The 12,871-nt window shown below is 38.4% G+C and overlaps 2 protein-coding genes across 2 annotated transcripts in view; both read right to left on the bottom strand.

Moving 5' to 3' along the window:
* The window catches only part of LOC126377626 (uncharacterized), a 154,881-nt gene that overhangs the window by 20,266 nt on the left and 121,744 nt on the right, over positions 1–12,871 (bottom strand). Inside the window, exons 3-8 of the mRNA XM_050025471.1 lie at positions 11,211–11,427; positions 10,212–10,330; positions 9,540–9,683; positions 8,772–8,919; positions 8,110–8,238; positions 5,389–5,580 (exon numbers count right to left, since the gene is read on the bottom strand). Coding sequence (XP_049881428.1) covers positions 5,389–5,580; positions 8,110–8,238; positions 8,772–8,919; positions 9,540–9,683; positions 10,212–10,330; positions 11,211–11,427 — 949 coding nt within the window. The remainder of the gene's footprint in view (positions 1–5,388; positions 5,581–8,109; positions 8,239–8,771; positions 8,920–9,539; positions 9,684–10,211; positions 10,331–11,210; positions 11,428–12,871) is intronic.
* LOC126377588 (uncharacterized) overlaps positions 1–12,871 on the bottom strand; it is a 448,572-nt gene that overhangs the window by 326,563 nt on the left and 109,138 nt on the right. The window lies entirely within an intron of this gene.

Raw genomic sequence — 12,871 nt, 5'->3', positions numbered from 1 at the left:
GGACACCAGCTTCCCGGTGGCCGTTGAGCGTAGGCTAGGCGGGAATATGATAATGGGAATAGTGTTTCAAAAAGTAAAATCACTTACCAAGGGGTCGCGCGGGAACTAAGACTATCACTCACCACTTTTCGAATGTTTGAAGTGTTATGATCAAATCAAATCAAATATACTTTATTGCACAGAAGTACATTTAATCAATCAGACATAACACATGAATACAGTACAATTTGGGCGGCCTTATTACCCTAGAGCAATTTCTTCCAGGCAACCATCAAAAGGAAATAAACATTTACAAACTTGGATGCGGGATGGTGCAACAAAAAATAAATACCTTAAAGTAAAACTAAAGTTAACATAATACATACTCTATATGTATTTTTGAGTTGTTGTGTGTACAATAGATACATGGTCCAAACAAAAAGATTATAGAGATATTTATTATAGGGGGTACTTAGTTCATCTTGCGATGAATGTACTTCTGACAATCTTATGTTATGTTATAGACATGAATTCAAATTCATAAAGCCGGGATTCTAACCCGTATAGTAGAAGCTATCCATTCATAAGGGCCGTGTGTAGTCGTTCCTAACAAACAGCGAGTCATGCTCCCGCCATTACTCCGACAGTCCGGCATCGGAGTCATCTGCCATCGATCATCGACATGTCGTTATCTCACACTATGCGCCGATTTAAGTGGCTCTTCTCTTATCATTTAATTTTGCTTCTTTATGTACTTAAAGCGGTATTTCAATGGTCGAATCCAGCACCAATAATTTATTGTCGAATTTGTTGGTGAAGAAATAGATAATCGATATGGATATATTTGGTTTTATATAATGAACATAAGGAGCGAGAAAATAAAACGGCGTCGTTCTTGCTACTCCATTTTGTTTCTATTCTTTTATGATAAAATATGTAGCCAGCTAGCTAAATTGTTACACCCCGTTTTCGCTAGATGGCGCTTGTCTGTGACAGTTGGTATCTGGTACAGTCATGAGCAATATCATGTACCCACTTTAGAACCATGACGCACTATCATATTTGACATTTAATGAGGCTTACGGTTTAATTTGTCAAAAAAGTTAATGTGACATGGTTTCAAAGTGTATACATATTAGTACTCATGACCGTACCTAGTATCATCAAAATCTTGGTTTTCTAATAACTTACTACCAACAAATTAATTAGAAAGAAAGAAACAGTTATTATTTTCGAACACCACAGACACAGATTGATAGGTACATTAGCTACTTCTATTCACAATTCTAACGAATTGTAGCGTTGACAGCGACTTTCCGAACGGCGACCCGCGCTACGGCGACTCTCTTTACGGCGAGTGGCCTTATTTTCCCTTTACGTCGAGCGAGTTTTGACGTTATTGTACAGTTATGGTAAAAACTGTTTTGCTGTTTTCTTATACTTTTCAGTTCGTTGTTTTTATATAAGTAGTAGTATTAGACCTATTCTTTTTATTTATGATTTGGTTTAAATAGACAAATACTTACAATTAATTTTCCTCTTATTATTTTCCTAGCTACTTACCTTTTAAGAAACATAATAATTATAGGTACTTATGTGGAGAAAATGGCTGCAACTAATGAAACTCCATTTTGATATAATAATATATTTTTATAAACATTGTTTTAAAAAGACCTATACCTTCTTTATATTGTGAAATAATACAATAGTTCTACGGTAGAACTGATCAGTTAGAACTACAGGGAATAAAGGACATAACATAGCATCACGTCTGTATCCTCGAAGGGGTAGAATATTGAAAAAAAAATTAAGTACATTTATCATGTAAATACAGGCTGGCGCGAACATAGGCCTCGTTAAGTTAAATTCTGCTTTAAAAATCTTGTAATGTATATTTCGAAGGATGAAACTTCCTGCGTAGCCTCTGTGTGGGGATGAGCCCACCCTACCTCTAGGACGCCGTCGGCAGGGCATTGAGAAAGGGTTGGTCCCAGGGCATGGGTGTTAGTTGCCGAACTCAGAGAATAAAAGGGATCTTAATAGCGTGCAAAAAAATAGAGAGTAGGATTGGGCGCCTTAAACATGATACTCTCCTATTGCAAGCAAAGCAAAGGGGATGGAATTAAAAATTTCACTTTTAAAAAATGTATATTAACATTACTTCTTCTTATACAGCAAAGAGTTTGGCAGGTCTTAGGCAAAATCATGAAGCAAACCGCTGGATAGCAGGTCCTATACGAAAAGCATGATGTAGATGTAGAAGACAATTACTCCGAGTGTAAGCACAACATTATCTTAATGGGGAACTCCCCAGGTAGCCCTTGAAGATAGACATCCAAGTTGGACTTTGAACCCTGCAACAAAACGACATATTACAGGTCTGCCTACCCCGTTAAGACGCGGAAACAGTAAACCACATTACGTGTGACGGTATAACAGCATAATCGATAGTCAATGTACTAAGCCAATGATTTTTAGGAGGTTTTACAGTTATTATTATTATTCTGAGGGTTTTACACTGAAAGAAAGATAGTGAGATTAAGCCATTGTCATGGACATGTGGAACTTATTTTAGCCAAAGTTCAGAGATAATAATCACAAAAAAACTCACCAAAAGATTTTAACATCATTTCAACATCATTGACGTGGCACACCACTTTCAAAATAAGGCATGCAAAGGGAGCTTAACCCATACAGCCTAGTCTTTGGTCATCTTAATCTTTTTTAAGTTGCCATCGTCATTCGATAAATGTTAATTTGACACAACTTTTTCCAAGTGCGGAGGCACACACTCGCATGCGATTACCGGGTGAGAGCCTTCAGCGCTCCCCATTTGTCCGGCCAAGTAGTTAATGCCATCTGCGGCAAATCTACAATAAGTCACGTCAAAAAAAAAAACTTGCATGCGATTCAGCCTTGTCGGAAGTCTAAAAACAGGTGTTACAAGAATACCAAACATAACTATTATGTTTAAGTAGGTACCATGATTATAATCATTAAACCCGTTGCCTGAATAATATAAAATGAATTTTGATTTAGATAAGTAATAGGTACCTAATAATTACCTAAAATATTTGTCCCTGGCTCCAAACGCGTGGAGAGTGTTTTCTATAGGTAGTAGTACTATTTATTAGTTATTGCTGTGCTGTAACGTAACACACAATCAAACTCACATTCGAATTTATTCTGTTCCATTTATTAGTTAGGATCAAATAAAATTGAACAATTTTAATAAATTATCATAGCATGTAATCTTCTTTCAATCTAATTTACAGTTTTTGGTATGTATGTTTTGACTGTTTAGTATATTATAAGTAATAAAATTACAAATAATAAATAATGTTCCTGTCATGTCAAGCATTTGTCATGTCTATTGTTATTTTTATAGAATAAATTTCAATTTCATTGTAAAAATTCAATAAAAGTATCAAAAAATTGTGAAACAAGGATGAAACAAAGTACTCCTATTGTGTGGTTATCAGTGTTTGGAATTATTCGTTGATAAATTTTTCCAAATAATCAAGAAAAAGAATGGTCGATACTGGACTGGTCGAGTTACCTATATGCTAAGGTTGGACGAAATTCATTGAACGTTACTCTCTAATGTGAAAGTCACCAGTTTTTCAAAAAGTTGGAAGACAACGAATGCATCCGTTTACCAATTTCAGAGTTGAAGGAAAGGTTTGTCAATAAGGTAATTCGGCTATACTTACCTTTGCTATTAAAATATATGTAAATACCTAGGTATCCACTTTATTTATTTTTACATAAAAATACTCGAATAATCGAAATAATCGAATCATTGCTGCTTATCATCGTTATGTATCATAAAGAGTGTCACTCTTCCCTGGGAACAGAAGTTGCTATTGATCTGTTAAAAGCCACCAAGATTGCTCATGATCCAACTGAGTGCGAACTTACTTGTATGCTGAGGTGATGAGGTGAAAAGTCTTAGTCCGGGATAAGAATTTAGGCAATGCCTGAGAGTAACCACGTGGGCGCAGGATGATGTTGAAGCGATAGCAGGCCGGAGTGGACCTATAGCAGCAAGCGCCTAACAAGTACGGTAAAGCTACGGCTGCTTGAAAGTACATCAGGTGGGATTCATCTATTTTTACGTTTATAAGTAATTGACGAGGTGATGCTCTCCCAGCGAACTCGCTGCAGAGTTCATAGGTTCTTCGAGTACTAGAGAGATAATGAGAATACGCCACACAGTGTACGAGAAGAACACGAAAGGACGTCGAAGCTTATGTGTGTGCGCCTGTTCTAGGATTATTAAAAATATAAACGTTATATATATAAATAAGAGTCTATTGATGACAATGTGTTTTATTAATTTAAACCTCTCCACATCGGTTCTTAAAAGTTATCACATCATCATCCATCATTGCTGCTACTAAAACTATCATTTATATATTAATTGATAAACTTAATTATATCCTATACCTAACAGCATAAAGTTCTAGCTACGCAATAAGGCCGCTTTTGTAACAACTATTACTCTGAGATTGTTAAAATAATGTGTTTCTTCAGTATCCAATAAGCACTTTGTATTGTATTGATGACAGACTTAAATGAGGTTGGGCCGGACATGCTTGTCGCATGCACGCTGAGCGGTACGCACGGATCGTCACGCGCTGTGTCTTATGATGGCGCAACGACATGGACGCTTGCCGGAGGGACTGGCTGGAATGCGCTCAGGATCGCGATGATGGGAAGAGGAAGAGGAGGCCTTTGCTCAGCAGTCGGATCTTGTAGGCTAGATTAGACAAGATTGTATTGATAATTGAGAGTAGGTGCCAGTAACCAGCCAGCCGAAAAGATATAAATATATATTAAAAAAAATATCGAGATAAGATGTAAGTATATATACCTAGTAGCTTTGTATCACATATTTAATCCCATAAGATTACTGCATTTATAAAACAGGCTGGAAGGTTTTCAATATTATGAAACAAAAATGAACCAAAAATGCAATTATTTCAGTGGAAAAAAAATATTGTATGTAGCGTGATTAAAGTTGTGTTTTGAACTGTACATGTAAATGACAGATGTGATGTCAAGCAGTCGCCGTTCCGGGAATCGCTGTCCACGCTACAATTCATTCTAACTATAGAGAACCGGAGAGGAAATATGATTGGCCACCTGATACGACACGATTCATTTATAACAAACATTATAGAAGGAAAAATTGAAGGGAAGGGAGGAAGGGGTAGACCTAGGATAACATTTATGAAACAAATAAAAGATAAGGTGCAGGTCGTGTCGTATCGGGAGGTGAAGGTTTTGGCGGGAAGAAGAGAGGAATGGCGGTTACTCCACCGACAAGAGCGCAGCTCTTAAATAGAGAGAGAGATTCACAATTATTTATAATGAAATAAAAGATATTTATATATTTTATCTCACCTTCAACAGTGAACCGGGTCAAGTCCTTATGCTGCGCGAGCGCGCCGTCGTCTATGATGGAGATGTCGTTGTCATGAAGCAGCAGCTCACTCAGCCCTCCCAGAGACTTCAGCGGCTCCGCGGAGAGCGACCGGAGGAAGTTGTGCGAGAGGTCCACGTGGAACAGGGAGCTTAGCTGGGCTAGTGACGCGCCTATGATGAAGAAAGAAGATAGGTATGTTTTATTACAATTTGATTACAATCAGCAGCGTGGTGGAGTATGCTCCATACCCCCTCCGGTTGATTGAGGGGAGGCCTGTGCCCAGCAGTGGGACGTATATAGACAATTTATGTTATGTTGATTACAATACTTATAGAACCCTTGAGGGATACGGGTGAAGACCTTAACGGTTGCAGAGAACGAGAGCCATCGGTACGGCAACGCATGTCGGAAAGGTCAAGTCACAGGGACTGTAACCTGGAACCTGACACAGGGTAACAGTAACTGTCAGTTCTATTCAAAAGCGGAGGACAGGAGTCCTAGTACGGCTATGGAATAGACTACGCTGGGCGCCATCCCACTCGCGTCAGACAGAGTACTGCGGGGCGGAAGACAAAAAGGAATAAAAAGTAGCATGGAAAATGCCACACCGTCAAGAGCGTGGCTCTTAAATTAGTGATAATGACTTATATAAAAATAAATTTAGTAACTTATATAAATACATAAAAACGGCACGGGTTCCCTTACTACTGCTCAATGGTTCTGTTTCTAAACGTTTCTTCGATTATCTCTCGCGCCACCTAAATCCACCACAGACAGCACGCCGGCAGCGCCGCGCGCGGTGCGAATTATATCGAGGATCTCGACCAATAGACGCAGCGAATGCTATCGACGTGGGTCGACCTCATACGGCTATCACGCAAGCCTTTGCGGTGCGGTTGCGCTGCAGATTACGTGCATGAATGTTTGAAAGTATGTATTTATAATTTGTATCCCCACGAAACCTGTTTACAATCTGCTAAAATCCAAACATTAGCGTTCAAAGGCCAGTGATACTGTTCGTTTATTTCCTACGCTTTCCAAGTTTTTCTTGTGCGGAAATTAAAACGTCTCCGTCGACAGACAAAAAAGACCCTTTACAATGGACACTTTGATTGCTGTAACTGTTGCTGATAAGATTTGGTACATTGCTGCCTTAATGGGATTGAAGGATAAAAAATCAAAGGTACTTACAAAAAATACAGTTGTAGCTTATAAGCTATAATATATAGATTATAAATGGATTTTTTAGGGTTTTGTTTTTATTAATATACACATACATAAACTACACCCTTTTACCTTCAGAGAAAGCATAGAGTATGGAATTCCATTAGCTTCGACCCTGACACAAAACAAAATTCAGATAATAATTCTATTTTTCTAATAATAAAATTTAGAAAACTTAAAAAGAAAATCAAATTCTTACAAATATTACTAAAAATATTTACAGATTTTTATACAAATCAAATAGACTTTATTGCACAGAACTTAATTCCAAAAAAAGTAAAAAGAATATGTATACATAAATTTGCGGAAACACAGCAGCAGTATTATATAACACACTTACTACGGAATGGACATGAAATATTCCTAGCGTGTTTCTAATAATGTTTTGGTACGGAAACCAACAGGAGAATTGGCGAGCAAGACTAATCACGACTAGTAGACGTCCAATTTCCCATTAAATTTCCCAAAGAACAGTTGTCAGTGGAAAATAGCACCTATGTACCCCTGTACCCCCTAATCCCCTGATTAGGAAGACGTATTGGGTATTTAATTTAATTTATCGTTTCTATCGGATATAGTAGAACAAAGGTTTGAAGCTTTGCTCAAAACAAATAGAAAACGGTCCGTAAAGTGGTCCTCTTAGTACGAGGACACTCAGTTATTTTTGGATATCCAATATTCGTAAACATGATAGCACGAGTGACATTACAAGGGCGCTAATTCCTGTAAGTACAGTCATGAGCAATATAATATACCCACTTTAGGACTCTGTCGCACTAACATATTTGATATTTAGTGAGACTTACCGTACAATTTGTCAAAGAAGTTAATGTGACATGGTACCAAAGTGTATACATAATATATTATTGCTCGTGACCGTACTTGCCATTTAATTTTATATTAAGTTATACCTGTTTGTTTCTTTGTTTGTATACTGTTTATTGCTTTAGAATACAAAGGAAATTCACATTTACAATAATTTATCGTTAGATAAAGTATAGGCGAGCTTATCCCTAATTTGGATTTCTTCCGGCTAACCTTGGACAGCCTGAAAGAAACTCAGTGGGCCGGTGTCATTTTATAGGGCTACTTTAGATTTCTGCCTAAAATTGTCGTGTGTTCCATAAATTACATGCCTGTGTACTACCCGTCCCTTTCTTTTTCAGCGGATAAGAAAATGACAGGTAAAAGATAAAATCAAATTAGATGGTGGATACAGGAATTAGATCCGACCATACGCATGAACTTACATCTTTATTAAAAAAGAAATATTTGCTTACAATTAATCGTAAGTGGTCAATTTACTAATCAAAGCATTATTGAGCTTATTTTATGTCAAATAGTTGAGCGTCAAATCATTGCATATCAAATAAGAAAAAAACGCTTACATTCTGCGTGAACACCCTTATACATGCCAAAAGGTTTGAATTCACCGCGCGTCTACTGCCAATGAGGGCCTAGGTCGTAAAACTTACCCGAAACAGCAACGATCTCGTTATGTGACAAGTCCAAATGCGTCAAGTTGATCAGATGTCTGAAGGCGTAGTCTTCTAATACATCAATCTGATTGTTGTGCAGGTTAAGATGCGTCAGATTGGTAAGACCTGGAATGAGTATTATTGGGTTAATCTTCTATCGTGTAGGTTATGCTCTCCGGTTTTAGATAGCTTTTTCTGAGCAGTAGCACGTATACTATAAGCTATTCATTAACGTAATAACGACCTTCGTAGTCCAGTGGTTGAGCAATGAGCTCACGATTCGGAGGTCCCAGGTTTAAATCTATATCACAAAAATCACTTTTTGGAACCCCTGGCTGATTATCCGATTGTCCAAAATCCGTGTTTTTCGGAAGGCGCGTTAATTCCTTGGTCCCAGTTACTGGTGCAGGTACATAGCCATTACAAGTAAGAGGCCTTTGGCGGCTCGTTAATAATCCTGACACCAGGGTTGATGAGGTTGGTAATTCACCTCACAACCCACACGATAGAAGATCTTAGGACAAAACTTATTTTGAGTTATCTTGTTGATGGCATATGGCTTTGACCATTCCGATTGGAATGCGACCGTTAGTTACTGATGTATGTCAATAGCGAGTTCACGTCCCGAAAACGTCGTAAACAAAAATGTAGAAACTTACCAGATAGAGCTCCTCTTCTTATACTAGCAAACGTGTTGTCAGACAACTGAAGAGTGGTTAAGTGAGGGAGAGGAGGGACTGTCGTGGGCCCCAAAGGCCCTTCAAGGGCGTTGCTTGAGAGGTCCAAATCTTTAAGCATGTGGGCTTCCTGGTAAACGTGAAAAAAATATTACAGCTGATAATATAAAATATTGGCGCCCATCATGGGACTTTCATTTATTTCATGGTGGGTGGAACATTATTTTTATCTGATGATGTCCTCCCAGACATATCCGGTGTCATCCTCAGCTAGTGTTAACCTGAGCCCTTTCATGGACGCGTAACTAGCAAAAAGGACATTGACCAAATTTATATGGAACTTGGTCCAAATTTCCACCACCAACGAGAGACACGAGAACAGAAAGCATGTCAAAACAAATCAAATAGCTTTGAATCTGTTATAAATGTGGGTTCGGAACAATGATGTAGAAAATATTTTCTCATGAAAAGGTTAAAAAACGTGATTTTACAATTTAGCCATTACTTTTTATTGACAGCATATTTTCGACTGTAGTTTAGCATTTATTACTCAGTACTTAGTTGTGTTATCTTTTCATGAGTCATGTCAGGGGCCTTTGGCGGGTCAATAATAACCCTGACACCAGGGTTGAAGAGGCTGGTATTCCACCTCACAAACGTCACGATAAGAAGAGAGTTGTCTGTATCGGTATATAAGTTTCGTTGGTGGTAGACATTTATACGCAGAATGTAAAATATTATTTTTCATACCTTTAAAGAAGCCAAAGCTGGAACTTTAAGTAGGTTCCCTCGTAGTCGCAAAACAGTCAACTTGGCAAGAGGTTTGAACGCCTGCGTTGATAGTATCGTCAACTGGTTATCACTGATGTCCAAGTAGGTGAGGTTTCCTAAACCCTGTGAAAAGTATAGTTTTTTATTGGTGAAAGAAAACTGTCTGAAAATGTTAAAGCTCTTATACTATTATAGGTTTTCTTATCCATAGTAGCCTTGATAGCTTAGGTACTATTATGTTTTTTTTTTTTTATGACAGCGATGCCGAAGTAAACTTATATTGCCAGTTTCACCTCTTGCTTTAACTGTCTGATATTTGGCTGATAGTCACATTTTACCAGCAACTGCTCAAAGGCCGTAAAGACACATAACCCTTTCCGGCAGTCGGGTAAAATTTATTAACACTTTCAAGAACAGAACGTGTATTACGAATGAAACGTCAATGACATGTGGTCAGTGTCCGTGAAAGTGTGTGTTTGTGGTGTATGTTAGTGGGTTTTAGTATTGTGTGTTAGTGTGTGTGTATAGCGTTAGTCTGTATGTGTGATGTTGGTGTGTGTGTGTGGTGTTAGTGTGTGTGTGTGGTGTATGTATGTTAGTGTGTATGTGTGGTGTTAGTGTGTGTGTTGTGTGTGTGTTTGTTGTGTTTACCTTGAAAGAATTGTCATCCAACGCATGAATCTTGTTATTCGAGAGGTCCAAGCGATCCAATTTATTCAGCCTGGTCAAAGCCTCAGTGGGTACTGACGGTAATTGGTTATTTGGTAAACCTGTAAACAAACAAATATTAATCACTTTGCCTTACCTGTCTTTAATGTTAAAGATCATGATGAGTTCTGGGTCCGTCGCCTTGCTATTGAGAATTTTCTTGAAAATCACTCTTTGTGTACCTATTAATACTCTCTAGAAACTTCCAAATCGTCTGACATTTACTGATCACACTTTTCTTCTAAATACACACCCGCACTCAAAATCTCGTAAGAAATTAAGTCGTCGACAAAAGATATTCCCACTCTGCGTAGACCTAGGCTATTCGTAAAGAAATATAACGTGTGAATTCTTATTGGAGATGTTGATTAAAGTTCATCAATGCGTTAAAATGCAACATTCAAATCAGTATAATATTTTTTCCATAAAACGTGAACAAACCCGTAATAGTTACAGTTTTATTTTTTATAGCGCCATTCTTCTTATAATATACCATTCTTCTTATATCGTGTGGGTTGTGAGATACATTACCAACCTCACCAACCCATCAGGGTTACTATTGAGCCGCCTAAGGCCCTTGACATGGCTAATGTAACGACTACTAACTTACATCAATAAGTAGTAACCGAGACCAACGGTTTTATGTGCCATCTGAAGCACGGATCATCTTACTTTCAGACAATCGGGTGATCAGCCTGCAATGTCCTGACCAAATTAGACACACAAAGTAATTTTTGTGCCGCCAGGATTCGTACCCTCCGGATCGTGAGCCCAACGCTTAACCACTGGACCACGGAGGCCGTTAAATATAGCATTAGAACAGTGAAAGATTTTTTTTATTTTGGTCTAGTAGTTTTTGAGTATATTCAATACAAATATTTCCTTTTTTAATATTAGTATCATGGTAGGTAAGTATATAGATGTAGAAGAAGAAGATCTTACCCAAAGCAAACAGGGTAGCGGAAACAGTGTTAAAAGCCCCCGACTGCACCCGTCGTATGTCTCCTGAGGATATGACCAGGCCATGTAGACCGACCCCAGCCAATTCTGACACTGATGCTGCAGACAGTGCTGATACTCCTCTCAAAGCACAGTCTAGCAAGGACACTGCACTGCTTTTGTTTCTTGCTTTCTGTTCCCGAAGGTGTCTGCCGATTATCTGAAACAAAAAAATAATTATGGCACCCGTTCTTAGAAAAAACAAACAAATTCAAATATATCATCATTCATTCGGGGCCTTTGGCGGCTCAATAGTAACCCTGACACCAGGGTTGATGAGGTTGGTAATCCACCTCATAACCCAGACGATAAAAGAAGAAGAAGATTATTGAGTAGGTTACATAGTTACACTTTGAATCGTAAATTTTTACATAACGAACGTCTCATCCGCCTAAAACTACTGCAGCTTCTCACAACCTATATAGCCAGGGAAAAGAAGCTGCAATGAAAACCTCGGCAAAGGGCCTTAGACGTTCTTTTAAAAAAAAAAAACATGAAATACAATTTAGTAATGTGGTTGCCTAATATACAACAATGTGAACAGATCGAAAGTTTCTGAATCGGGTAGATTTCGAACCCGTTGCTCTTGTCAAACGGATCGAGTGTACTATTAACATTTACACTGTGGAAGGAGCAAGAGAAATGTGCCAGGATCACAAAGCAAATGGAAATCCATAGTCTCTGCTTACCCTGGTGGGAAATAGGCGTAAGTTTATGTATGTACAGTGATGAGCAATATCATGTACCCGCTTTAGAACCCTGTCGCACTATCATATTTTGACATTTAATGAGACTTCCGATTTAATTTGTCAAAAAGTTAATGTGACATGGTTTCAAAGTGTATAAATATTAGTACTCGTGACCGTATGTATGTATGTATCTTAAAGACTAGTTCAATCTTCTATTCTTGATCTTTTTGTGAATAAAAGTTGACTTATCAGGCACCGGTTTCTTGAAATTCCGAATCCGGCTCATGATCTAGCGGTTCTAGGTTCGATACCAGGTGAGGCTTCGTCAAAAAGCACTTTTTAAGAGAACCTCCAGGTCGATTAGGACATCAAGTCGGTAATCCTTATAGGGGCAGGCAGAGCAGCTAGTGATAAGAAGACCTGTAGGAAATCTTGGAATTTAAGTCTATAAATTACTAGCTATTGCCCGCGGCTTCGCTCGCATTAAATTCGGGGTAACACGGTTCCTTTCCTATGTAGGTACTAAAATTTTGCTTCCTTTCTTGATAACTGAGAAAAGTCCGATATAAAATTTCGCCCCATCTTTGAAGGGGCTTGGGGGAGATTCCACAAAATATAAAGCAACATTTTTTTTTGTTAGTCACAAATAGTCCGCATACCATTTTTTAGTTTTGTAGAACACAACACACACATTGACGACATGGCGGATGACATTTCGGCGCGTCTCATTGAGGCTACTGGCGATACGAGAGCTGGCAGTTATTTTGCGCAGAGAATAGGCCTGGCGGTTCAGAGGGGAAATGCTGCCAGCGTTTTGGGCGCTCTGCATAATTACAAACATAAACGGCCCATATAAGTCCCACTGCTGGGCACAGGCCTCCCCTCAATCAACCGGAGGGGGTATGGAGCATACTC

The sequence above is a fragment of the Pectinophora gossypiella genome, chromosome 23 (assembly GCF_024362695.1).
Source record: "Pectinophora gossypiella chromosome 23, ilPecGoss1.1, whole genome shotgun sequence".
In the NCBI taxonomy this organism is placed as follows: Eukaryota; Metazoa; Arthropoda; class Insecta; order Lepidoptera; family Gelechiidae; genus Pectinophora; species Pectinophora gossypiella.
Note: the sequence above shows the minus strand (reverse complement) of the source record. Positions and strands in the feature narration are given on the sequence as shown.